The sequence below is a fragment of the Boleophthalmus pectinirostris genome, unplaced genomic scaffold (genome assembly GCF_026225935.1).
Source record: "Boleophthalmus pectinirostris isolate CB_2022bp ecotype Guang Dong unplaced genomic scaffold, ASM2622593v1 HiC_scaffold_11, whole genome shotgun sequence".
NCBI classification, from domain to species: domain Eukaryota; kingdom Metazoa; phylum Chordata; class Actinopteri; order Gobiiformes; family Gobiidae; genus Boleophthalmus; species Boleophthalmus pectinirostris.
The window spans coordinates 7,330,737-7,357,764 of NW_026570994.1; the positions used below are offsets into that span (position 1 = coordinate 7,330,737).

Below are 27,028 nucleotides of genomic sequence, written 5' to 3' on the forward strand. Positions count from 1 at the left end.
CATGGTGATCTAAATATGTGTTAGCAGTTAATAGCCCAAAGAATTGCACTACTCCCTGTTTTAATGATGAAGTACATCATTATAAATCATTGGTACTGCTAATGAATGTAGTACCGTATTTTTCGGACTATAAGGCGCACCGGATTATAAGGCGCATTAAACGAAACAAACTGACGACACTTGAGACTTGAGACTTTTTTATTTCCTACGAGAAGGACTCAAATATAGATTGAGTAATGTGTTTAAAACAGCTTTACGCACATTTGTTTATGTTTTACAGAAATTAAACTTAAAACCACATGACTCATTTGCATAAACCAGAAGCGATAAAAAACAAACAAACAAACAAAGAACAAACAAACAGCTTACTCCTTGTACGCCGATGTGGTCAGCTTCTGTCAGACTAAAGTACACGACTCAGTGGAATATGTGTGAAAATCAATGCAGAGATCAGTAGCACAACCAGAATTAATACATAAAGCTCACCGGATTATAAGGCACAGTCGATTTTTAAAAAAATGTATGGATTTTAAGTGCGCCTTATAGTCCAAAAAATATGGTAATTGTGGTACTAACTTTTAAAACTATTAGTAGTAGCAGCAGTACTGGTATTATTGATGTTTTACAATTTTGACTTTAAGGTTTGGCTTCATAAATATTACAGTTAATGGCCTAAGTTTGACCTTTTTTTTTGTAGTATTTGTCGGAGTAATTGAACTGTGGTAAGTAATACTAGTAGTATTTTTTTTAAATTACAAGATTAATATACATTTTTTGTCAACTAAAAGACATAATCGTGGCAAAAGCTCTCAAGACTTTGACGTTTCTCTGCGTATCTGACCCAAAAAAGCTCCAGCAAAAACTACTATTTAAGCAGAAAGAAGTACCAGGGAACAATGAAGACATCTTAAACTTGTGAATCTTGAGCTGACTCTGCTTTTTTTTAATATATATAAATACTGAAAAATCCCAAATCTTCAGCTCACTCATTTCTCCATTTTGCTGTCCCATATTAATCCATATAATCTACATAAAATGATTAACAGACTAATGCAAATTTTCGTCAACTAAAGAAACAGTAAGGCGTGTCCATCCAGTTGACATTCTTTGAACCACCGTTATGAATAGGCCTTTTCACAAACTTTTACATCCAGAGTGTTTTGGCTGTGTTTTGCATGTACACAGGTGCCTCTGGCCTGGACTGGCAGACCTCAGGCTCTCCATTGATTGGCGCTTTAATTGTCTTTCCTGCCCTGAATTTCAAACTCGGCACGAGGTCAACGGAGTCAGCATTTGCCTTTAACCTCATCAAACCATTTTGGACCGCTCGCGACGCCCGGCTCCCGTCAAGAATCAAGAACTCCGCTGGTGTTTATTATATTTACGGGCGGTGTGAAAGCTGCGAGTTGATTTGGCGTTCACCGTAGACGTGTAGGTTAGGGCCTTTTGCTTGCGCTGTGATTGCAAATTGCCTGAAATTAAGCGCGCATAATCAGAAATGGTTTGATGGCGATATTTAGCAGATGTTAGAGACTCAAAAAGGTAAATTGGTTTCAGAAATGTATTTGACGGGTTATGGCAAAGATTCACTAAGTATGAGATTCTAAAAGCCTACATATTTCACATATTTCAATACATGTACTGTTACTACTCAACAATGCTGGATGAAGTACTCAATTTTGTTACTTAAAAGTACAGATAGAAGGGTGAAATGTTGCTCTTGTAAAAGTAAAAGTATCACATGAAAAAATCTACGCAAGTAAAAGTATTAAAGTACCTGTGTAAAAATGCACTTAAAGAGTAAAATGTAAAAAGTATTTTGCAGATATTTTTAGAACAATTAAAGGATGAAATGTAGGGGTTTTGATAAAGAATTTGGCTGATTTTAAGTGATTCCATTGATTTTTTTCATTTTTCCAACACTTTCGTTTTGCTCAAAGTTGGGACGAAAATGCTAATTAAATGTACTAAAAAAGTCTCAGCTATTTCAAAGTACTTTTTACTTTTTGATTCAGATCTAAAATGTAGTGGAGTAGGAAATAAAGATACACGTTCTCAAATGTAGTGAAGTAAAAATACAAAGTGTAAAACTGTAACATGCCCATTTGTACTTAAATATTGCACTTTTACTTTTGTACACTACTACTACTTATTTTTCTGTAGTAAATGATATAGTACTGAGCACTAGTACTGAGTGTGAAGATGACTGAAATTCAAATTGAGATATTTACTTGTTTTAAAAATGTGAAAATAACCAAAACTAGTTTAAAGTGGTACAACGTTCTTCCGCACTTACCTTATTCATTCAGAGCATTCTAATTACTCACCACGATGAGTTTACGAGTGCTTTTCGCAACTTTCAGAGACCAGAGCGGGGTTTTGCTGTCACCAGTGTGGAGTTTTAACGTAAACAACTAGCATGCTAACATGCACTTCCTGATTCATTCACAATAATTCGATGCGTATGGTCACTGCAGACTTATTTTGACCTCAAGAGCTGCTTATACAATATATCTGTACTGGGACAAGACACATTTTACTCAGATACACAGGAAAGTATTAGGTACATGGCCTTGAAGTGATAGTACAAATTAAATAGTTGTGAGATGCCAGCATAATTTCAAATGCAGGAGTCTCCAATCTTCAAAGTAGCTCACTAAGGGTTTTCTGAATTATACGTATTGTGCTGAATAAGTCAAATTTGATGAATTACCATTGTAAATTACATATTTTAAAAAAGTTGATGCCCAATTTTGTACACTAATAAATGGCCCATGGTTTATGTTTTATAGCCATCAAACTGTTTCGATCTAAGGCCGTCCGTCGCTCTTACTTTTACTCAACTTCTTGGAATCACAAAAATTTGTAGCTCTCGGTTTTGTTTTGTAAAAGTAGCTCACCAGAGGAAAAAGATCGGAGACCCCAGCTTTACTAAACAATGTCTTTGCATAATGGTAAAAGCAAGGGGGTTGATCGTGTGGTTATTTTTGCAAGAAATCGTATTAGAAATGACAAATGTTGCCCCAGCCAAAAACTCAATATAGCAATTCTGCGGTTTATAAAATTACAAGCTAAATATTTTCTTGACATTGCTATTTGAATCTGTCCGCAGTCTTACAGTGAGGCCAGATCCGCTATAGTGTGAATCGCACCCTCAATCACGTTTTGCCTCCCAAATATATTCCTCAAATGGACCTTTCTCCTTTCTCTCTTTTGCATTAAGAAATCTCTCTCCCCCTGCACCACATCCGCGACTTCAAAGCCGCCCGTCCCACCCCGGCCATCAAAAGCCCCCCAAAAGTCTATCCATCAATGCTCACACATCTGGACTTTGAAATGGAAGAGGTAGCGATGGAGCCGCTTCAAAAGTCCCAATCCCAGGAGACAAAGAAGGCCTTTCAGGTGTCCAGCTTCAACCGACCAGGAAGCAGGCCGGCCACACCGTGAAACGCGCACCTACTTCGAATCTGGTTTGTAACGCAGGGGTCAGGGAGGTCGCAATGCACATGGGAGTTTAAAAAAAAGCCAGGATTCAGAAATTTGGAAAGTGTTTTTGTTGTGAAGTTGGGGTATTTGTATTCAGGCCAGGTACGTCGTTTCAAAGACCCATCTGGCGGTTGCCGTGGTAGCGTAAAGGATGGCTTCGATTGAGTTGGAATGGAGTGGTCACTAGGTAGCATAAGGAGTTCGGCTTTGACAAGTTATGAGAAGTTTGGAAATAGATTGAAAAGAGATGCTGTGAAGGAAAGAACTGGACCAAGACTTGTCCAGATCTTGTCAAAATATGATGAGAATGAACAAAGAACAATGTCAAAAGTATCAAAAATCAGATACAGCAGGTATTGATACTGAAAAAGTCCATTCTCAGGATAGAAATCAAGCTTTCCTAATCTGTGTATCATTCGTTCATTTGTTTTTCAAAATAAAACCAAAAATAAAAAAATGAAAAAAACAACTATTTTCTTTATTATTTGTCTCCAAAACCAAAATGAAAAAACGGATAACGATTCGTTGGACGGCACCCAGAGGTGCATTCGTATAGACTGTCGGGTGATCAGGATAGAGACCAAGACCAGACCGGGAACAGACTGGGACCGAGACTCGGACTGAGACTGGGACTGAGACCGGGACTGAGACCGGGACCAGACCAGGACTTAGACTGGGACCAGACCAGAACTGAGACCAGGACTGAGACCGGGATTGAGACTGAGACCAGACCGGGACTGAGACTGGGCCCAGACTGGGACTGAGACTGGGCCCAGACTGGGACTGAGACTGGGCCCAGACTGGGACTGAGACCCAGACTAAGTCCGGGGCCAGACCGGGGCTGAGACCAGAACCGAGACTGGGACCAGACTGGGACTGAGACTGGGACCACACCAGGACTGAGACCAGGACTGAGAATAGGACTGGTCCCGGAATCACTATCCGTTATCCATTTTTTCATTCTGGATTTGGAGACAAATAATGAGGAAAATATTTATTTCATTTTCTTAATTTTGGTTTTATTTTGAAAAACACATGAAAGAATGATAGACGGATTTTTCTTGAATATCTTTAAAATGATCTTGAGTTGTATAAGAGCACAGAGACTGGTGTAGGTCAGTGTACCACTATGGAACATACCTGGACCACTGAGGGATTACGCAGATTGGAAAAGAAAAGTACTACCATTTAATGTTGAAAATCACATTCTGTTGTCTAAACGGCATCAGAATCAGTATTAAGTATCAAGTCTGTTCCTTAGTATGAAAATCGAGTTTGGAATTTCAGTGCCATGACAACACTAGAAAGATTAAATGCTCAAATCTCACACATTATAAAATTACTGGAAACCAAAATGTTCTTCCAAATATTTCGCTTTGATATTTCTTAAGAATTCTCGCCATGTCGCAGTGGCTAGGATCACTGCTTTGGATTCCGAAGTGAAAGCTCGAGTTAAATGGGTTAAATCAACTTTGATGAGTTGTCATTAACACAGTTTGCTAATTAGGAGATGGCACAGAAAGGCTCCAGAGCTCAGCGGGGCACCGGCTTCTGAGAGATGGAGCTGCCAATCACCGCCCACACAACAGACAGATCTATTTACTTTATTTACGGGCAGGGGCGTCGGACTGAAGGGGGGGTAAAGGGCAGAAAAAAAGAGCATCCAGGGGCCCCTCACAAAATCTGTAATGGGGGCATGTACTTTACTGTGAAATATCCAAAAGGTAAACTCACAAATGTTGAACCTGGTACTTTGAATTATTAACTAAACTCAAGAACTCTCTTTATTACAACATAATTTTGCATTTTAACATTTTTAATTTTCACTGCCCCCATCTGTCTTCATTAATCTTGACATCTTGAAAATAATACGGCCCCACAAAGATTATTTGTACCCAGGACTCAGGATTTTGCACTATGTCCCTGTTTACTGGAGATATTTGATAAAGTGGAAATTACGGAAATGGTCAGTATTTGAATTTTTATTGTAACATTTATGGATGATTATGTTATCAGGTTCTTTTTTCAGACCTAGATTTTTGTTTCATACCTGACCTTCCTTCCTCAGAGTGGTCACATGATGTTGCTGTGACGTGTCTGGTCAGCTGATTTATACAGGGTTTGGCGCTGTCTTCCTACCGGTGAAGGCAGGATGACAGCGCCATCTGCAGTCCGACTTCCTCAGGACAGTATCCCAGGTGTGTGAGAGTAAAAAAGCCCCCTCTTCCTGTTCTGAGGAAGTCGGACTGCAGATGGCGCTGTCATCCTGCCTTCACCGGTAGGAAGACTGCGCCAAAACCTGTTTAAATCAGCTGACCAGACACGTCAGAGCAACATCACGTGATCACTCTGAGGAAGACCGCTAGTGAGCACTCGAAACTGTCAGGTATGAAACAAAACTCTAGGTCTGAAATAGGGCTGGGTATCATTAAGAAGTTGCCGATACGATACATACCTCGATACACAGCCCACGATACTATACATATCTCGATACAGTGCACTTTCGATTCAATATGATATATTTCAGATCGACAGTTCAATAAAAATAAGGCTAAATCATGGCTGTGACACTAAAAGTCTTTGTTAAACCACTTCTTGTGCAAAGTTAATGTGAAACAAACATTTTAATCATCAAAACAGTAAAAATATCAAATGTGTTGAATAAATGAGCTTCTTTTTGCTCCACAAGCAACAAAACTGTAGCTCTGTAACAAAATAATTTAGTAAAACACACCTAAAAATACTCTTGGTGATATATCGATACAGTAGCCCACGATATCGATACCGTATCATCACATTAAACGATACGATATATCGATATTCTGATATTTTTGCACACCCCTAGTCTGAAAAAAGAACCTGATAACATAAAATATCAGAAGACCAAATGAGTCTCATTGGACTATGGATGATTATGTTTGGTGTCATCTGCTGGTTTTATGGAGATGTCATTGCTCTGCCTGGAATGTTCTACACTATGACGTTAAACACCTCTACGTTACATTTATTCAATTACAGGTGGTTTTATAACTCAAAAATACCTTGAAAAACAGGCGTTCTGACTGTGAGCGGGGTCGCCTCTCCACAGATATGACCTGCAGCTTGGTCTGGTTTGCTCTCCATGAAGGTAGAAAGGTTTAATACCGTACTGTCAAACATCTCCATAGATAAAAGTGATTGAAGGACCCTCTACTAGAAAAGTTACACAATGCGCTGTTAACTATTTCTATGAATTTTTATTTTATTATCTATATATTTGTCTATTTTTATATGAATTAGACCAGTGCATACTAATTAGTGTAATGAGTGTGTTCCAGGCAGCTTCAACGTAAATATGCCTGAGTTTGCACAAAAGCATTTCATTCATGCTCATAACTGACTGATCAGAGCTGAGCCAAAATGTAAAACAGTTACTCTATTTGCTACTATAACCGCTCTAGCCCCTGACCTGGTTTTAACCTGGCTCTTGTTTTCTCCGTCCTCTGCAGAAAGCGCTGACTGAGACGATGGAGTTCTTAAAGGGTCCATATGACGCTGTTGTCTGACTTTGGTTATAATGTTGTTTCCTCATCACAAACAGACCTGGAGTTGTGTTTTGTTTCATTCACACATGTTTAACGCACAAACCCTGCAGATTTAGGCCTTGTGACGTCATGTGGTAACACAACTCAGCTGTGTTTTTAAACTCCACACACCTTCACTAGAATCATTTGAATCATTGCAGCCCTGGAATTGCCAATCTTTACTAGACAAAAGGTAAAAGGAGCTGTTACCTTCAAAACTACTACTACTACTACTATTTCTCATGACATCACAAAGTGGAACAGAGCATTATGAGTTTTGGAGATGTAAACAGCCTGACTCAACATGACTCAGCTTAGTCACGCTGGAGGAACTTGGATTAAAGTCACTACTCCTCCACACCAAGTTCTGGATATTTTGGATATTTTTTACCTTTCAACATTTATTTTTCATCAATTTGAATTTTCATTAGCTAAACTATTGTCGTTGTTATAGACTTTGGCTTGGACAAACTTTATTGATCCACAAGGAAATTATTTGGACACAGGATCGCACACATCACAATATATTATAATAACAAAAAGTAAAATATATAAATGGTAATAATAAATTCAGAAACAACAAGAGGCTGGAGTCAAAAAAGGCATAATTATAAGGGATGTACTGATCTGATACCGTTATTGGATCGCAGATACTGAAAATTTATCTGGGTCGGATATCGGCTTCCAATTAGCAGTTTGGCCGATATCCAGGTTGGACACATAAACTGATGCAATAAGACTGTTTACTGGTCGCAAAGTCTCAAATGTTTATGTAGACAAAGTTGTTCAGTAGTTACTTGAGGGAAAACAGCTTCATAACACATTTGGATCAGATTTGTCTTGTTTTATTTTAGTTTAAAGAGCCCATCTCATGCAAAATCAACTTTTCAGAGCTTTCTACCTTCTAAGAGTGATGTGTGGGCCTTGTATATGTCACTGAAGTGGTTTTTAGATTGATTTGGCTTTTTTTTTTTTAAACAAATTGCAGCGTATTTCTGCCACCCTCCCATGTGACAACGAACTAAAGCTGCTACAACGATGACAATTCCCACATGAACACGTAAACAAAAGCGACAGCATAAGCTAATTGTTCTACACTGCAGTGTACATGATATAATAACTTATAATGTAATATAATACTTTACAAATCAGTCATGTTCAGCTGATGTCGACGCGGTGCTTGAGCTTCATGCACCTTCAAGTCCTTGTCCAATTCCGGGTTCAATGCATAAGACTGAAAGCGCTGTATCGCCATGATGAATAAAAGTTTATTCCTGCCGCTATCAGGGTGCACGCCTGTCTCCCCCTCCCTCCCTGAGATGGGTGGAGGAAGGGCGGCTCACTCAGAGCCTACATCACGTTTGGCGGGCGGAGCCTGTGCTTTCTCAGGACGAGCGTGCTTTCTCAATAGTCGGTCTTTCATAGTTCCTGGTCTGTGACTGCCTCCAAGAAATCAGTAAGATTTCATAACTATTGTGTAATGGATGTTCCAAAACCCAAATTGTGCTTGTTTATGTGCAGAAGATACAGTGTGAAAGGAGTTATTTTGCAGGAGATGGGCCCTTTAAAGAAAAAAAAAGGGGAAAAAAAAGCCATTATTTGTCCATGCATTGGTATCGGTTGATATCCGGTATCAATTTCACATTTTTGGCACTCAAATCTCTTTATAATACGAACCCACTTGTACAGTTGTAGGGAATATTATATTACCTATGGGTGAGTTGTTACTAACAGAACGCCAGTGGATTCATCCTTTGTTGAAGTCGTGTCCATTCAGACGCACACTGACTTTATAAAAACGCCACGCTAGCAAATCAGAATTAAAGTGTGACTGTGTAAAAGGACTTCGCGGTGGACTTTAACTGTCTACCTTTACACTTTTGAAATGCTAAAATCTCATCTCAGCTCCCTCTCTTTATTCTTCTATGACACTTCCCCGCACCAAAGAATCTGACATAAATCCAGCTGCAGACACTGTCAAAGATTTCCCGCTATCTTTCCCCAATCCTTCTTTTACATTTTTTCTATCCTTTCACTTCCAACTCATGTCCTTTTTTCAAGATCACCCCATTTTTGTATTTTGTTTACATTTTCTACAACCACCGTTAACCTTGTAGTACGAAGGACAAAACAACTTATTCTTCGGTAATGGGCATATGCGCCGTTTATCTGCTTAGCATGCAGCCGCTAGCCTAGTCGTGCAAAATGGAAGATTGCTACGGGAGCCTTGAAGGTCACGGGATCTCCTTTGCTATTTCGTCGGCCTGATTGCGCTTAATTGAAGTCTTAAATAAATACGAAAGTGCATCCATTTACGTACAATAACCCAGAAGAAAAAAAAAAGCGCCGGGACATTTGAGATTGAGAATTTAGTAGTGTGGTTAAGAAAGTCTGAATGGGAAAAGATTGGGATCACGGCCAACGGTCCCGCAGCAAAACTCTATCTTCCTTTAGCGGCGTTTTAGCATTTTTATGATATACTGTTGTTGGAATTGTTCGCGTTTTTTCAAATGCGCATTGAGACATTCATTACAGTTAAGAAGCTCTATTTGTATTTAGTTATTGCTGCGGTTCAGGCCTGTAATATTTAATGGTGCATTCAGAGGTAATATTTCTGGTGGAGAGTCCGTCACCTGCTTGTTTTTATGGATATCTCATCGCTCTGCCTAGAATGTTCCACAGTATGGCATTAAACAGCTCTATTTTATTTATTTATTCAGTTACAACTGGTTTTAACGCTCAAGAATACCTAGAAAAACAGGCATTCTGACTGTGAGCGGGGTCGCCTCTCCACAGATCTGACCTGTAACTTGGTCTGGTTTGGACTCCGTGATGATAGGAAGTTTTAATGCCATACTGTGAAACATTCCAGACAAAGCAATAACATCTCCATGCAGAAAAGCATCTGAAAAGCAGAAAAGTTACACAATGTACCTTTAAGAAGTATATTACTCTATCTGTATTTAGTTATTGCTGGGTTTCACATTACATCATAACATAATATTTAAAGCCATAGTATGTAACTTTTTAACATAAACAGACTAAAATAAAAGCATAGTTTTTCATCATGCATGTTTTGTATTGCACTGAAAATCATGTGTCCTTACTGTGAGCGTGCTCGCATCTCCACAAACCTGACTCTTATTTGGCCTGGTTGTTTCCATGGAAATATTGTTGCTTTGGCTTTAATCTTCTAGCCTGATTCATCAGCCGGTTTCACTTCATGGAAACCTCGCAGCAATAGAATTCAGTCGCTCGACAATAGGCGTTTTTTTTTTTTTTTTTATTTAACCAATCGCTGCTATTTGGTCATGACATATGTAATGCTTCTCTAACGAGTTTAACTGGTATATTAAGCTTTTCCAAAATCCTGTAGAAAGAAGGGCAATAACGTTGTTCTTGTTGATAAAATTCACCGCCCATTCTCTTTGTTCCGGCTTTAAATCCTCGATCTCGAGAATCGTTGCCAATACAGAATATATGGCTCTTCACTGATTGGCTGGTGCCCAAACTCGCACTTCCAGGGTTCTTGCAAAACATCTAGAGTATTCTGATTCTTGACCTAGTCTCTGGAGAGAAATGAAATTGAGCGGAGGCACTAGGTGACACCAGCCTGGCTACTAATCTTCCACAGTATGGCATTAAACGCATCTATCATCATGGAAAATGTGTGGGTTTAACTTTCTATTTCCATTGAATCATGCAGTTGATTTCCCAAAGTTTCCAAAGTTTCAGACCATCACTTTACTACAGATGTGGGCAGCTAAAATGAATATTGTTCAAATTGCGCTGTTGATTTTTTTAAAGATATCATATTTTGCGTTTAAATTCTTATGGCAACAGTAGCTCTACTCTTTTCTCATCTTTATGAAGCACATGGATTGATTTATTTAGAACAATTTTTATATCACAGACCTGGTTTTGATATAAGAGAAAACACCATGACATGATTTGAAAGGTATTATTGATACTGTGCAGCGACATCATGCTGAGGGTGTCCTACATGTATCTCTATTGGCAGAATGTTCAGCAGTTACCATGGTGACACAATACACACATGAGCAAACGTCTTTAGATTGTTTGAAATCTCAAGAGAAAACATAAAATGGATTTAAACATCACATTTTCCTTCATGGTCTCGTTTAGGAGTTTGATTTTCAACAAAAAAGTCAGAGTGGATAATTGAAAAACTGTTGGCTTTTTACATGTGTGAGAGACTTGTTTAACAGCACAAATCATCACCTGTTGTCTGTTCTTTCTGGTCAAATTGTGTTAAAACAAAACTCAAATTAAGTCTTCACTTGAGTAACAGAACTTCTAACAGAGCAGTGCTTTCAGTTAGCATCACACCCCCAGGGAACGTTGATGACTTCAGCTGCAAGTATCAATAATCAAAACAAGAAAACAAATTATATATTTATCAAGCGTCACAAACTTCCAGTGCTTTGTTGCCCTTGAGCAAACTCTTTCAGATATGTTGTATTCATCAAACCCTATTACACATTATCACTTGTCTGAGCTTTGACTTTACTAATGAGTTCGGTTTACTCTTGGGGCTACATTTCCATACAAAGTGGAGATCTGAAATGCAAAGTTGCTTACAAGAGGTACATTTGAAGGCGTAATCTGGCAACCGCATAATGTGTACTAATTCGCAATACTGTTTGAAGCATAAAGTGGCCCAATTACAGCTTTTAATTGTTCCGTAAACAGTGAGCAAAGCAGACTGGCTGTTGTGTGCCGATCTGATTGACTTAAAGATTGCGTCTGATTGTTTTTCAGGATGGAAGAGACGGTGCGCACCCTGCTGCAGAACCAGGGCCTGGAGCAGACTGCCGTGGACACTGTGGACCTCATGAAAGCCTACAAGGTACCAACATCTGCCATACATAAGGGTCCATGTGTTTGTCATGGTTTGGTCCACTTTTCAAGCATCTGTAACTCCCGATGTAGATTTGGGCTGCGTTCAAAAGTATCAAAAATCAGAGACTAATGGATATTAAAACTAGAACTGAAACTAGATACTCAACAAGTATCCATCCATCCATTTTCTTCCACTTATCTGGGGCGGGTTTGCAGGGACAGCAAACTAAGCAGGGGTTCCCAAAATTCCTTCAACGTGGACACTTCCTCCAGCTCCTCCAGGGGGACCCCAAGGCGTTCCCAGGCCAGCCCAGAGACATAGTCCCTCCCGCGTGTCCTGGGTCTTCCCCTGAAAAAGTATTGATACTAAAAAACTTGATACTAAAAGAAAATGAACAGAAAATTAACTTTCTCTGTGTAAAGTAACAAGCTTTAGTCGTTTACCGTGGCTTGAGCTCTTGAAAGATCGATCATTTCCACATCTCATACAAAAAGCTGCATAAACCAGTCTGTTTATGTGAGATTTAACTTAACAAAAACTTTTATGATTCTTATTAGTCCATAAATATTTGTATACCAGTTGGATTTGATCATTATTTATTGCATTATTTGTCTGGACATATGAGGAACAGTGAGATTGGTCTAAAAAGTATCAACAATTCAGACTCCGCCCTTGCAGCCAGATGTTTGTGATCCAAATCTCCAGTCATGTGTGATGTCACATAGAACTTAAAATTGCAGTAACTTCTGGAGGTAGCACACACAGTTTTTGTCTGTTTTTGAACACAACGTTGCAAATGTACCTACACTACTGGTCAAAAGTTTTAGAACACCACACTTTTTCCAGTGTTTTACTCTTTACTGTTGACCAAAACATACTTTAAACTTTTGATTGATGAAAGTGTCCACCTTTGGCAGATATAACAGCTGAACACACTCGTGGCTCATTCTTTTTACAATAGAAATCAAATATTTTTCAGAAAGTTCTTCCCAAGTCTGTTGCAGAAGTTCCCATAAACGTGTGGCATTTGTAGCTTGCTTCACTCCTCTGTGCAGTTCATCCCAAACCAACTCGATGGGGTTTATGTCTGGACACTGTGCTGGACACTCCAGGTTTTCAAGCTCACCATCTTGTTCTTTTTCCTGAGGTAGTTTTGGCAGAGCTTGGACTTGTGTTTTGTATTTTTTATCCTCTTAAACCTCTGCCTGTTCAGTTTTTTACCATTGTACCTTTTCAAACTCTTCATTGGATTTGCACGACTTGAATTACAATAAATAACCTGGAACTTCTGAAACTTTTGACCAGTAGTGTAGTTTGCACGAATTGCCAAAAAGCCCTAGAAACTGTAAATAATGCTACTGAAACATCATGTACACAGTTTAGTAGCAAAGTTGATCACCCCAAATAATAATTTTCACACATTTGTCCCATTTTGACCCATATATGTTTAATGTTGTTCATAAGCAAAGTACAATACCTAGTCAGTACTTGGCAAATTAAGAATACTGCAATACTATACTATACTCCAATGGTATTAGTAACATTTGGTAAATATTAACTGGAATATTTTTATAGTTTTTCATATATTTTTCCTCATAAAGTATATAAATTTTTTTACCTGCAATCAGAACCTAACCCACGCACATAGATGATTTTTTTTGCCGTGCTATTTAATACGCGATTCTCTCTGTTTGAGAAGAGACCACGTGAACTCTGCTATCCAAACATGATCCATTGCTCAGAGCCGTGTGAACTTCAGATACTCAAACATGATTAGTTCCGAGCGTTGCCATGGAGACAGGCTCACTTCCTGCATTCTTCTATTCAGCAGCCCTGTTTGAAGCATGTCTTGCCTCACCCCCTCAGCTCTACGGCAATATTAATGTACGCGCTGATTTATATGTCAAAATATGAAACCGGATGCGAAGTACTTTAGTTTTGTTAGAATCTCGAGCTAACTTAGCATTATACGTTAATTTAAAGATATTAGCTGATTCATATTTTGGTTAACAGTACTTTCTTTTCTGTTCCAAGAACAACTCTAATATCTACTTTTAAAATATTTCTCAGATTTAGCTTCAGCCTAGTCCAGTCTAGTTTGGTTATTCTTCAGTTGTAGGGAGTATTATACCTCTGATGACATAGGCTACGTTCAAACTGCAGCCTGAAGTGACCTAAATCTGATTTTTTGGCCCCTATGTGACCTGTATCTGATCTTTTTAATGACAGATCAAATTTTTTCAAATGTGACCCAGGCCACTTGGATATGTGCTCCTAAAACCGATACATATCTGATCTTTTGACATGTGACTTCAGTCTGAACGGCCAAAGCGCATTCTTTCGACCTACATGTTATCAACAAGCCACAAACGTCACTATTCTGCGCTGAAGTAGGCCAAAATTGATAATGAACTCCGTGTCACTGAAGCGAAGCACATCACCACTCACCACTCTTGGCTACGTCTCCACATCCACACGTTCCTTTCAACGGACGTTGTTGCCGCTGCCCCACAAAACACCACGGCCAAAAACCTCGTCCTTCTCCTTCTCAATCTCCTCCTTAAAACAAGTAAGTTGTTCATGTTCTGGCTCCGGTACCAGAGGAACTTTAAAATCTCCAGGTGCTCAATGCTCGTGTCCATGTTTGGACAACTTCCATAAACACAGAGCACGCTCGCTGCGGTTGACGTCGTCGTGTCTCCAGTGCGCATGTGGGACACTTTTGGACCATTTACTGTTCACACTGGAGTCACATACAAGTCACATTTAATTGGAAATGTGAAAGACCTCGCAAAAACATCGGATTTCACAAAAAAATCGGAATTGAGCTTTAAGCCCTGCAGTCTGAACGTAACCATAGACAAATATAACAGGTACTGTATCAGTGTGGTTCTTACCCATTTACTTCCGTTTATATTTGAAAAAAACTTTGAAACCTGCCTTTTCAAAGACTAAAAACGCTGAAATATCCACATTCCTTTCACAGACTTTTACGTTCAATAGACTACGCAATACGAGGTGAAATCATTGAAAAGATTGTGTTGATTTGGATCCAAGAGGCAAAAATAAATGCACAAAAAAAATAATTCTGTAATCTTTCGAAAGTGCTCGGGGTCACCGCTGGGGTCCCGCTTTTCTATTCCGATGTTTACCGCACCAAGCTGTATCCTCGGTCTGTCCCATCTCCATCAAAACATCATTCAATTTATTTTCATTTGAAACTGTGATGCGTGTTTCCGGGGGCTTCACTCGTGTTTATGGGTGTTTTGGGAGACTCACGCAATCGTTTCAGAAGTGTGGCGTTTGTGGAGGGCTCGAGAGGGAGCGAGTAGTGAATAACTGAACAGCTGAATGGTCCCAGAGAAAGGGTGGAGCTGCTGCAGTTCAAGTTTTAAGCGAAAGGTAAACTAGATTCTTTTGTGGGTATTTACAGGTGCCTTATGTAACTTGCATGTTTCTATGGAGATGCAATTGCTCTGCCTGGAATGTTCCACAGTATGACTTTAAGCAACTCTACTTTACATTTATTCAGTTACAGGTGGTATTATAGCTCAAAAATAGCTAGAAAAATAAACATTCTCACTGTGAGCGAGGTCGTCTCTCCACAGATCTGACCTGTAACTTGCTCTGGTTTGGTCACCATGAGGATAGAATGGTTTAAAGCCATACTGTGAAACATTCCTGACAAAGCAATAACAATTCCATGGAGAAAAGCTTTTGATGCATCCTCCACCGAAACAGAAAAGTTACACAATGCACCTTTAAGCGTTTACTATAAAAACAGTGCTTTGGAATTCTTTCCTTTACAGGGCATATTACACTATTTTCTGATCTATGTTTTAATGTTGTTTCTGCATCACAGACATTTTTTGGAGTTGTGTTTTGCATATTTAGGCTCTTCTTGAAAAAAGAAAACACTCTGTTCCACCTCGTGATGTCATGTGGTAGGGCTGTGCCAAAAATCGAAAGATCGAGAGGTCGCCATCTCTACTTAGAGCGATCTCGATGATAAGACTTTTTAATCGACAGGTCAACAGCCAATCGTGTGTCAGAGGATTTACGCTCATGTTTAAGAAAAAGCAGCCTCCTCACCTTTTCTCTTCTTTCTCTCTTATGGTGCTTCTGATGATCATTATATTTGAAGTTATGGAAAGTAAACGACTATTTTCTCACTGTTTATCAATGAATCTTAAGACTTCATTTAGCACATGAACATCGCACGTGTTTTTATTGATAGCTGTAGCGCACATATGCATTTAGGCTTAATATATCATACAAACTCATTCCAAACTTTAAATGATGGTTTCTGTGGAATTATTGGTCCAGTCAACAGAAAATCTAAACTGTAGTCATCCTGACACTCTGCTCTTTATGCCTGAAGTCCACATGTCTATGTTTTCAATCAGATGGAAGAAGATCGAATCAAAAATCAAGTTTGGAACCCAGAACCTTCCTGCTGTGAGGCAAGAAGGTTCTGGGTTCGATCCCCGGGCCTTTCTGTGTGGAGTTTGCGTGGTCTTTCCGTGTCTGTATGGGTTTCCGGGCAAGTCCAGTTTCCCAACCCAACCCAAGGTCAGGTGAATATAATCAATAAAAAAAAAAAGAATAAAAATTAAGATTGATCAATATGGATGAAAAAAATCGTGATTCTTTTTTTTTTCCCCCCATATCGCCCAACCTTATCTTGTGGTAATATAAAAAGTTCTCCACTGGGTTTTTAAACTCCATGCACAATCACTACAATCAAATTTTGGATCATTTCAGCCCTGGAATTGCCAATCTTGACTGAACTAAAGATTAAAAAGTAGCTGTTAACTTGAAAACTACCACTTTATGACATCTCAAGGTTGAACAGAGCACTTTGAGCTTTAAAGATATAGACAGACTAATAATAAAAAGTTACTCAAACATGTGGGAATGAAACAAAACACAACTCCAGGTCTGTTTTTGAGGCGTGATATGGGCTCTTTAAAAATCTGCAACCTCACTTCGATGTTCTACTGTTACAATGATTTTTTACACATCTTTCAAATAAAATAATTGCAAAAATGTAAAGTTTAAAGAGGCAAAAACCATCCTTGTGACCAGCCCACTTTTTAATGTCTAATTTCACGTTTCATTCAAATTCCTCATCTCTCCTCAGTACAGCTCACCACTGTCCATTAAGTCTCCATTATAACATCCATAAGGGTCCATAAAACCCTTTCTACTCCCGTGACTTTGCCCGCGGCTAGCTAACGGCCGCTTTTACGCGCTAATCCGATGCTAACACTAGATTACGACCATCTACATACGCTACATTCGTCATCCCAGCTCCTTCATTGACACGGAATTGCCTCAGACATCTTTTAAACCGAGTGATGAATGCTCGGAGTCGCATTTCAAAATTTGCAGAATGAATTTGAAATAACGGCCCCTTCCGATGGCGTTATTGGGTTTTCAATCTTGTACAATTGCGTCTGCGGTCGGTGGTGGGTGTTAGCTCGGATAGAGGCTGGACGGCTGTAAGGTCTTTGGTAATAATCTCCTCGGAGAGAGCGGGAGAAAAGGGGAAGAAACCTTGTCCCTGGAGCTGCCCTTTGGAGATATTGAGTTTGTCTGCTGAATACACAGAACTGAACAGCTGCAAGGTTCATGAGGAGAGACAGAGCCAGGGAGAGATGTAATAACTGCAATATTGACTACACAAGGCCATACATGACAAAGCCTGGTTATTGGTTTAGTGTCTAACAAAGTGTCATTGTATTGCCAGCTTTCCGTTATAATATTCCCAAATCAAACGTATAAGTGGAGTGGGAGCGTGAATCTGCGATGAGGAAGAGTCAGTGTCCTCCTCGCACTCGTTTTTTTGCTTGTGTTCTGTGCTCAAACCTCCTTGTCAAAGCCTGATCTCGTCTGATCTCAGAAGTAAAGCCTGGTTAGTACTTGGATGGGAGGCTGCTGGGAATATATACCAGGTGGTACAGTGGAATGCCAGTGTTTTTTTTATGTCCTTAGGCAAGACACCCACATCGCCCAGTATGAATGTAATGTGTGTAGGGTGACCAGATGAGATTGGCTGAAATTCGGGACGGTGTGTGTTTTCTTTACACGCACATAAAAATCACATTAACTAATAAGAACATTGAGTTTTAATAAATGATTTTGTTTAAACACAAAACAGAATAAAGTACAATATAAAAATGTAGATAACAAATTGGGGTCTTGATCCAGAAGCGTCCACACTAAAGACGAGGGACTTAACGTAGTGAGATAAACTACAAGATGTAGGGGGAAGCTTGGTTGTGACACTGCCTCACCTGCCTCCCCTGACCGTATGTCGCCGGCACTCCACCTCGCTATCTCCCTTCTGCTCTCCACCTTCAGTCAGACGCTCTTCCCACGTAGGGGGTGACCAACATGAATGTATGCCTTGTGAACAGAGCAGCTAGAACTCACCAGGGCTTCTCTACAAACAGATTTTAATGTTTATCAGAAAATAACTCTTATGTATTCTTGTAATTTGTGTAATTTTCAGGATATTTAGGGCTGGATTCAGGATTCGGGACAACAGATTAGATTTCGGGATGTCCAGAATTTTTCGGGTGACGGCTGTGTGTGTGTGTGTGTGTGTCTATGAGTCTAGTCCTATCTAGGCTGGCTATGCTTTCACTGTAGGGAGTATTATACCTGATGACTAAGACAACAAAGACAATAAGGTATTTTTCCCCCCAAGTACTTAATCAGTATATTTCTTACCCATTTACTTTCATTTATAGTTGAAAAAAAGCTTTGAAATCTGCCTTTTCAAACACTAACTATATTGATTTTTCAACATTCCTTCGAAAGACACCCGCGTTGGCTAGTATGAAAGTAGTGTGTGTGTGTGTGTGTGTGTGTTGGTGGTGATCAGAGCGGCCAATGGCACAGATTTTGCAGCCTCGCATTTGTCAGTCTGTCCCAGGGCAGCTGTGGCTACAATAGTATCTTACCACGTCTGAGTATATAGTCAGAGTAGAGTAGGAGTGAAGGAAGTACGTGATTTTGAGCGTGTGAAAAGCAGTATATACGACATCATTATTGCATCATTCTTGTTTTTTTGCTCATCAGCAAGGCATGTATCATCTGCTTATTATTTATTATTTATCTAAAAAAAAGTAAAAAAAAAAAAAAGTTTGGATTAAATTTGGACTAAACCTTTGAATTTTAGGGGTTGAAGTGTGAAACCCCTGAAATAGTTTGGTTCCTTTTTTGGCTCAGACATTCTCTTCCCTATGTGTATGAGTATAGCAGTACTTTTCAATGTATTTTAGTGGTCAATTCACTCTCCTCACAGCAAAGAGGTCCTGAGTTCGACTCTCGTACAGATTAGAGAGTTTGCTTGTTCTCACTGTCTGTAGACATGACCTGTTCTCCCTATTTGTAAAAGAAAAAAGAAGAATCAGTTTGGCTCATAGTAAATCATCATTTGATTCAAGAAAATATCCATAAAAATGTTACTGCCCCCTTATGGCTGGAGTCAGCATTACAGTTAATTTAGGTTAGTTCATAAATAGCTATAGATTTGATGGATATGGATACGTTTTCAGTTAAAGCTACAAACTTTTTAGCCAAATAGACTAAAATAAGTCTATTCAAACTGGTTTTAGAATGTTGTGAAATGCTCCAAAATGTTCCGAAAAGAACCAAGATGAGTTCAAAATGGTAATATAGTCAAATTTGGACAGTAAAACAAATATTATCCCGTATTCCAGTTTATCCCATCTGTCTCCTGAACTCATCCTCATGACTTTGCAGTGACAGACAGTTCATTGTATTTTGTTTGCAGATCATCGCTCATCAGACAGGGCTTAATTAAGATCTAATTATTACCGCCACTTAATTACCGCACATGCTCGGAATCTAAAAACACAACAACAATGCATCAGAGGAGGCAGTTTGTCAAAGGCAGACGGGATGGGGGCCCTCAAGGTCACTCCTGGAACACGATTCGGGATTAGGGGTCCCATATGCCGGGTCGGAAATTTGCGGAGCGTTTTCGTCGAACACTTTTATCGCCATCTGTCACGTCTCTCTGAGCCTGTCTTGTTTTGTGTTCGCAGGATAAGCTGTCGGAGGAGGTGAAGAAGCAACATGGCGGCGAAGAAGAAGAAGAGGAAGAGGAGGGGAGGAGTGGCACGGCGACAGATCTGGTGGTGTCCACGAGTGAAGATGCCGAGATGAACTTCGGGGAGGACAAGACCAAACTGCTGCTGGAGAGGCTGAAGAGCTTGGAGGTACGTCGATGTAAAAATCAAGCAAAAACACGGTATTTTTTGGTAGCAAGGTGGCGCTGTGGTCTGTTCACTCACCTCACAGCGAGAAGGTCCTGGGTTGTTCTCCTTGTGTCTGTGGAAATGACCTGTTCTCCCCATTTGTAAAAAATAAGAATCAATAAAAAAACATTAAAAGACCAATTTCAGTATTACAGTTAATAAAAAAATCCAAACATCTGCTGAAGACGTTGAAGAGCTTGGAGATACGTAGATCAAAAACAAGATTTTTTTTGTTAGTTGTGGTTGGTTTTTGCTCACTTCACAGGGAGAAGGTCCTGGGTTGTTCTCCTTGCGTTTGTAGAAATGACCTGTTCTCCCCATTTGTAAAAAATAAGAATCAATAAAAGACCATTTGATTCAAGAAGATAGCCGTAAAACTGTTACTGACCCCTTATGGCTGGAGTCAGTATTACATTTAATAAAAAAAAAAATCCAAACATCTGCTGAAGAGGCAGAAGAGCTTGGAGGTACGTAGATGTAAAATCTGAGCAAAAACATGATTTTTTTTTTCGTAGCTGTGGTCGATTTTTGCTCACCCCATAACGAGAAGGTCCTGGGTTGTTCTTGCATCTGCAGAAATGACCTGTTCTCCCTGTTTGTAAAAAAAAAATAATAATAATTAAATAAAAATCAGTAAAAGGACTTTAGATTCAAGAAGATAGCCATAAAACCTTACTGACCCCTAGCTCAAAAATACCTAGAAAAACATACGTTCTGATTGTGAGCAGTGTCGCCTCTCCACAGATCTGACCTTTAACTTGGTCTGGTTTGTTCTCCATAAAGATAGAAAGGTTTAATACCATGCTGTGAAACATTCCTCTCCACGGAGACAAATATTTGGCTGACCCTCTACCGGAAAAGTTCCACAATGCACCTTTTAAAATGACAAATAAAGGACCGTCCATGTTATGCCATACCAACACTACAACTGAACATACACATATATATATTTTATTCTCTCTCATGTCTGAAAACATTCCATATTCTTTGTAGCCTAAGTCCTCCAGTTTGACCCCCACAACACGGCCTTTGGCTGTGCTCCAGGCCAATATTGTTATGCTCTTCACTCTGAAAACAAGCCTCAAGGATGATAGAAAATGTATAGAAAACAGAGGTATGAGCTTCAGGTTTAAGCTTGGTATGTTTTTGAGAAGGTAAGAACATTATTATGTGGCTTAAAGCTCACAAGAATCAATTTTGTGTAGAATCTTTAATTAAAAAAAGCTTAAAAACACCATGATTAAGATCGTGTCAGTAATAACTATACAGACCCCTTGTGGCGGGAGTCAGTATGACAACTCATTAAAAAATCTTGCATTCAATTCATCCATAAAATGTGGTGTTATTATATTTTTAAAAAGAAATAAATTTATTCTAAAACATGTAAAACATCAAACATGGCCTCTGTTGGAAAATTTTGGATATTTTGCATTTTAGACAAATTTCTTGATCTGTTAATTTTAAAGATCTGGAATGTTTCACAGTATGGCATTAAACCTTTCTATCTTCATGGAGACCATACGAGACCAAGTTACAGGTCAGATCTGTGGAGAGCCGACCCCTCTCAGAGTCAAAATGTCTGTTTTTCAAGGTATTTTTGAGCTATAAAACCACCTGCAATTGAATAAAGGTAAGGTAGAGCTAATTAATGTCATACTGTGGAACATTCCAGGCAGAACAATGATGTATCCATAGAAACAAGCAGGTGACTGAACCAAACCTCAACCAAATTAAAATTCTATAACTTTCTACCATGTTATAATGTCGAACCCTCACCAAAAACATCCCTGAAGAGGTTTTAGATGTCATCCATGCATGTTTGAGTAATCTAGCGATCTCTCCAGGTCCCTATTCGAACCCACCTTACAGTTAGGAGTACGAACCCATGCTCTCACGCGACAATTCTTCATAAATATACAAAAACATGATACAAAACAATACACTATAACTTCACAAACCTGACGTGATGTGCAGTAGTTTCATCGGCGCTTGTGGAGGAGTGAGTTTTAGCATTCAAAACAATAAAATCTGGTGATCTAAATTTGTAATATGTCAGCGATTAATACCCCATAGAAGTGTAATGCCGCCTCTTTAAAACATAAACCACACATTTATTTCCAAGAACAAACTCCGTAGCTCACTAAATCCCACTTTATTTCAATTCTTTCTCTTATCTTTGGAAAGCTTCACAGTGGGACCAATGAGGCGCATTACTAAACATTACATTTAAATGGCTTTATCAGGACTTATCAGTGGTTTGATTCCAGTGGCCGTGTGGTGATGGATGCTGCGTCTGCTGGAGCTGGAGACGTAAACACAGGCCCATACATCACCGCTCCCAGTGCCCATAAACTCCTCTGACGCCAAGCAAGCACCGAGCACAAACATTTTACAACATGTGAAGTTATAGGGTCCAGGAGGAATTGAACCGGCATGCTTTGGCTTCTGACTAAAGGACTGCGTTTTCTACAATGATTTATATATTTATACATTTTTACATTTGCACACAATTCATTCTTAAAGTCATATTACGCAGAATTGACTCTTTAAGATCTGCTAGAATTGTGTTTTATTACATTCAGACTTTCACAACTTTATGATTAGTTTGTCTAAATTTCCAAAGCTCAAAATGATCTGTTCCACTTTCTGATGTTATGAAGTGGTAGTTTTCAAGTTAACAGCTTCTTTTAGTTTTTGTTCAGTAGAGATTGGCAATTCCAGGGCGGAAATCATCCAAATGATTTACACAAACATCAGTGCGACTCCACCTACCACAAATGAATACAGTGGTCCCTCGTTTATCGTGGGAGTTACGTTCTAAAAATAACCCGCAATAGACGAAATCCGCGAAGTAGTCAGCTTTATTTATTTATTTTTTTACAATTATCATATCTGTTTTAAGGCTGTAAACCCATCACCACACACTTTATACACTTTTCTCAGAGGACAGGTACAACCCTTTTTACATTCTTCTTAAAACTTATTGCTGCTGTCATCCTTATGTTATTTTCCTCCTTCTTTATGTAACGAACAAAGATTCATTTATTCCGGAATGGCGCCCTAGAGCCGCGTAACTTCTACCTTCCATCAGCGTGTCCAGAAGTCCAACTTTGTGTGCAATGGTTTGCGTCTTCCTCTGACTTTTGGGTGCAACCGCAGGAGCCTTTGTCGATTCAGAACATTTCGTCAACATTGTGGGTTTTGTCGGGGAGAAAACTTGCAAACGTATAGCACTTCAGAATCACACTGCTAGAGAGCCAACATTTATGTAAATTTGGCAACCTGAACACATTCTGTACTGTACAGAAGACACGGCACAGAGGAGACTGATTGACGATGGTCTACAATCCCTTAGCCAATCAGGACGCAGGGAGAGGAACACAATGCACATTCATATGTATATCCGGATGCAAAACAGCGAGTCCACAAAAGGTGAACCGCATTATAGTGAGGGACAACTGTACTGTTGTTGTGTCCTTGGGCAAGACACTTAACCCACTTCGCCCCGAGTGTGTGCGTACACTGGTGTATGAGTGTGTGTATGTGTGAATGGATGAGTGGTTTCTGTACGTAAAGTGCCTCGAGTGCCTTGTAGGTAGAAAAACGCTGTATAAAATGTGACCATTGAGTTTTAGAACATAATGGAGCACTTCCTGTATCACCACATGACATCACAAGCTGGAACAAAGTGTTTTCTGATCGAGAGAAGAACTCAGCCTAAATATGCAAGGTGTGTATGTGTGTGTTAAACAGGTGTGAATGAAACGAAACACAACTCTAGGAATGTTTGCGATGAGGAAACGACATTATAACATAGATCAGAAAATAGTGTCATATGGCCCTTGAAACCATGAAATAAGCTTATATTTTCCACAACTTACATTTGATTACACTTTCATTCATTATATATTATCCTATCTGAAGCATGTTCAGACTCAAATAGGTTCAGTCTTGTTATAACCTTCACATGCCTTGAGAATTATGAACTTATAAGTGCCTACGAACTCCTTGTCAAGAGGTACAGCGCGTGAATTGATTTAAGATTTCCACGATACATAAAACAAGACTCAACACTTCCCTATCTAACTCGCAATTAAAAATCTTGCTCCGTGATCACTGTTGCCATCGCGTCGACCATGTTTGCATCTCCTAAAGGTCAAAGTTCGCAGGCGCTGACAGCTCCTAATACGGCGCTCGCATCTGACAAATTGGAAACTCAGCAAGATCAATAGGGCATCTCTTCCAAGTCCAGCCCGGATATTCTTATTAGACTGGCCTCAAAGTTCAACCCTCGCCTTCTCCTTAACCTTTTACATTTTTTATCACCCGTGTCGACATCTGACCTTTTGGGAGAAATCCTTATTGTAGAGTCGGCGTCCACCAAGAGTGTTTAGAAGATGTTTTCGATGCTCAGACTATAGAGTTGATGATTGTATGTTTTGGTGTTTTTCACAGGAGCAGAATTCAGCGCTGGCCATGGAGAACGAGAACCAGAGGGAGCAATACGAAAGGTGTCTGGATGAGGTGAGTGCTGTTAAAGATGTGCTTACTTGGTGCTGAGCTGGAATTCCTGGGTTTTTGATGACATCCAACATTCTTTTTCTTATTGTGGAATATAGAATGAAATCGCAAAGTGAATCTTAGTCAGTGAAAGTGTAATTTTATACATCAGTCATGATGAACATGTCGCTCTCCACTGTCACATTCTTGAAAATATATCTGCTGTACTTAACACTCCATATTTTATCCATATAGGCACGTACATTTTTACTCTCATTAGCATAAAGGTATATACTGTATTTCTCAGACTATGAGTTGCTCCAGAGTATAAGTCGCTCTGGAGTATAAGTCGCACTAGCCAAAAAATGTGCAATGAAGAAGAAAAAAACATATTAGTCGCACTTTCTGCGGAACCAGGAAAAAACATTTCATGTTGAAAGCCAAGTTCTAGTAATAACAATAGAAGAGAGAACAACAGACTGTTAACGTCACATATGAACAGTTCTTCAGATAAACTATAACATAAACAACAGAACAAGTTTACCAAACTCTCCATCTCACTCCAAATCACTAAATCCATTCAATACTTCATCCTCGGTGTCACTTCTGAGCAACTCTGCGACCTCCAGAGGTAAACAGAGCGCTGCTTCCTCTTCTGTGTAGCTGTTGTCAGACTCAGCATCAGCTCCAGTTAGAATTATTCCAGCCTTTCTGAATCGCGACAGGATGGATTCGGTGTCACTGAATTCCAGACTTTGTTGATCCATCCAATGACTTCCAGGAAAGTTTCATGGTGCATCCTCCCAGTATCACAAGTTTTTTGCTCACTCCGAACTTTCTTTCTGCTCCTCAATTACCATTTTTGGCTGCAGATTTCACTACTTGCAGCTTGTAATCAAAATATGATTTTCTTTTTGGGGGGCATTTGTGTTCAGTCTTCTCAGTTGTCTTTATTAAAGTTTTTTTAAATTTAAAATTTTCAGTGGTACAGAAGTAATGGTGCGATCGACTCACATGTTACAGACAGGACAGTGGCTCTTTCTGCAGGAGACATGTGCAGTAGAGATAGTGGTACAGAAATAATAACCTGATAGAAGTAGCAGATACTGACACACAAGCCTAGAGCGCCCTCTTGCGGCTGTCAGTTGCTCCGGAGTATAAGTCTGAAAAAATACCGTATGCATGTTGTCTCTTGTGAACTTGCAACTATCTTTGTGAAGTCCACTAAGTTGGTGCAAAATAACATGAGAAACACCCATTTTATTAAAACAGTGAAACAGTGACTGAATGTATTATTAATACCTACTGACAATAAGGTGTACATATATATATATATATATAACTGTAATGGAATAAATGCGAGTTAGATGAGTTTCCAGGTCTGTTTTGGAGAAAGTAAAACCATATTAACATATCTTCCAGCTCACAAGATAAAATTTTGTGCAATGTAGAACCTTTAAGTACTGGTCAGAGCTGCCATTGAACCAGCAACCACTGAGTTTGTGGATGAGCGCAGGCTTCAAGAGAATTACCGTGAATAAATGATGGCCTCTTCCATCGCCGCAGCCCATTCCCCTTTGGCTTCCTGTTAAGTATTCTTTGTTGAGCTTTCAAATCTCTACAGCATTATTAGCCATAAAGCCAAACAGCCTCCTCCCGGCCTATCTAATTCTCCTGGCTTAACTTAATGTTGGCAAAACAAGACATAACAATAAAGGGACATCCCACAAGTGGTCAATATTTCTCCACTTGCTAGCTTAATTGCCGGTAATAGCAATTAATTCCAAACCTTGGCTAGCTAAAATAACGCTACCTTTTTCTCCTCCCTTAAGTCTTGTATAGGTGAGATGATATACTTTTAATAGGTTTTTAATTGGCGGTTTTGGGGCCCTTTCCTGTACCCCCGCAAAGAATATTAATTTCGCCATAAAACGCGCCGTTAACCCAGCGCGGAACGGCGATGCTAATGCTATAATTTACATAACAAGCGCACTCGGCTGCCCTCTCGTTGTTTGCAGGAGCTAGCTCGAGAGCCCCGGGAGAGGAATAAACCAGGCAGAGGCGTATGGCGCAATGACACCACCAGGGAGGGCAGCTAGCGAAGCAGAAACATAGCTGAAGGGGAGTTTGGCTAGCGGGCACAAGCAGAAAATGTGGACATAAAGCAAGAGAGTGGGTATAGGGTGACTTATTGAGCGGGGGACCTGTTCTGACCTCACCAGGATGGTTGCCGCAGTTGCATCTGTAGAAAGTTGTGATGTCAATTAAAAGGTTGTATTAGGCTGTTTTCTGATCTATGTTATTATGTTGTCAATCTAACT

General features: G+C 39.5%; 1 protein-coding gene across 1 annotated transcript in view; it reads left to right on the top strand.

Annotated features, from left to right (window-relative positions):
- The window catches only part of LOC110153232 (nck-associated protein 5), a 377,547-nt gene that overhangs the window by 273,948 nt on the left and 76,571 nt on the right, over window positions 1–27,028 (top strand). Inside the window, 3 exon segments of the mRNA XM_055165715.1 lie at window positions 11,832–11,919; window positions 19,995–20,168; window positions 24,663–24,731. Coding sequence (XP_055021690.1) covers window positions 11,832–11,919; window positions 19,995–20,168; window positions 24,663–24,731 — 331 coding nt within the window.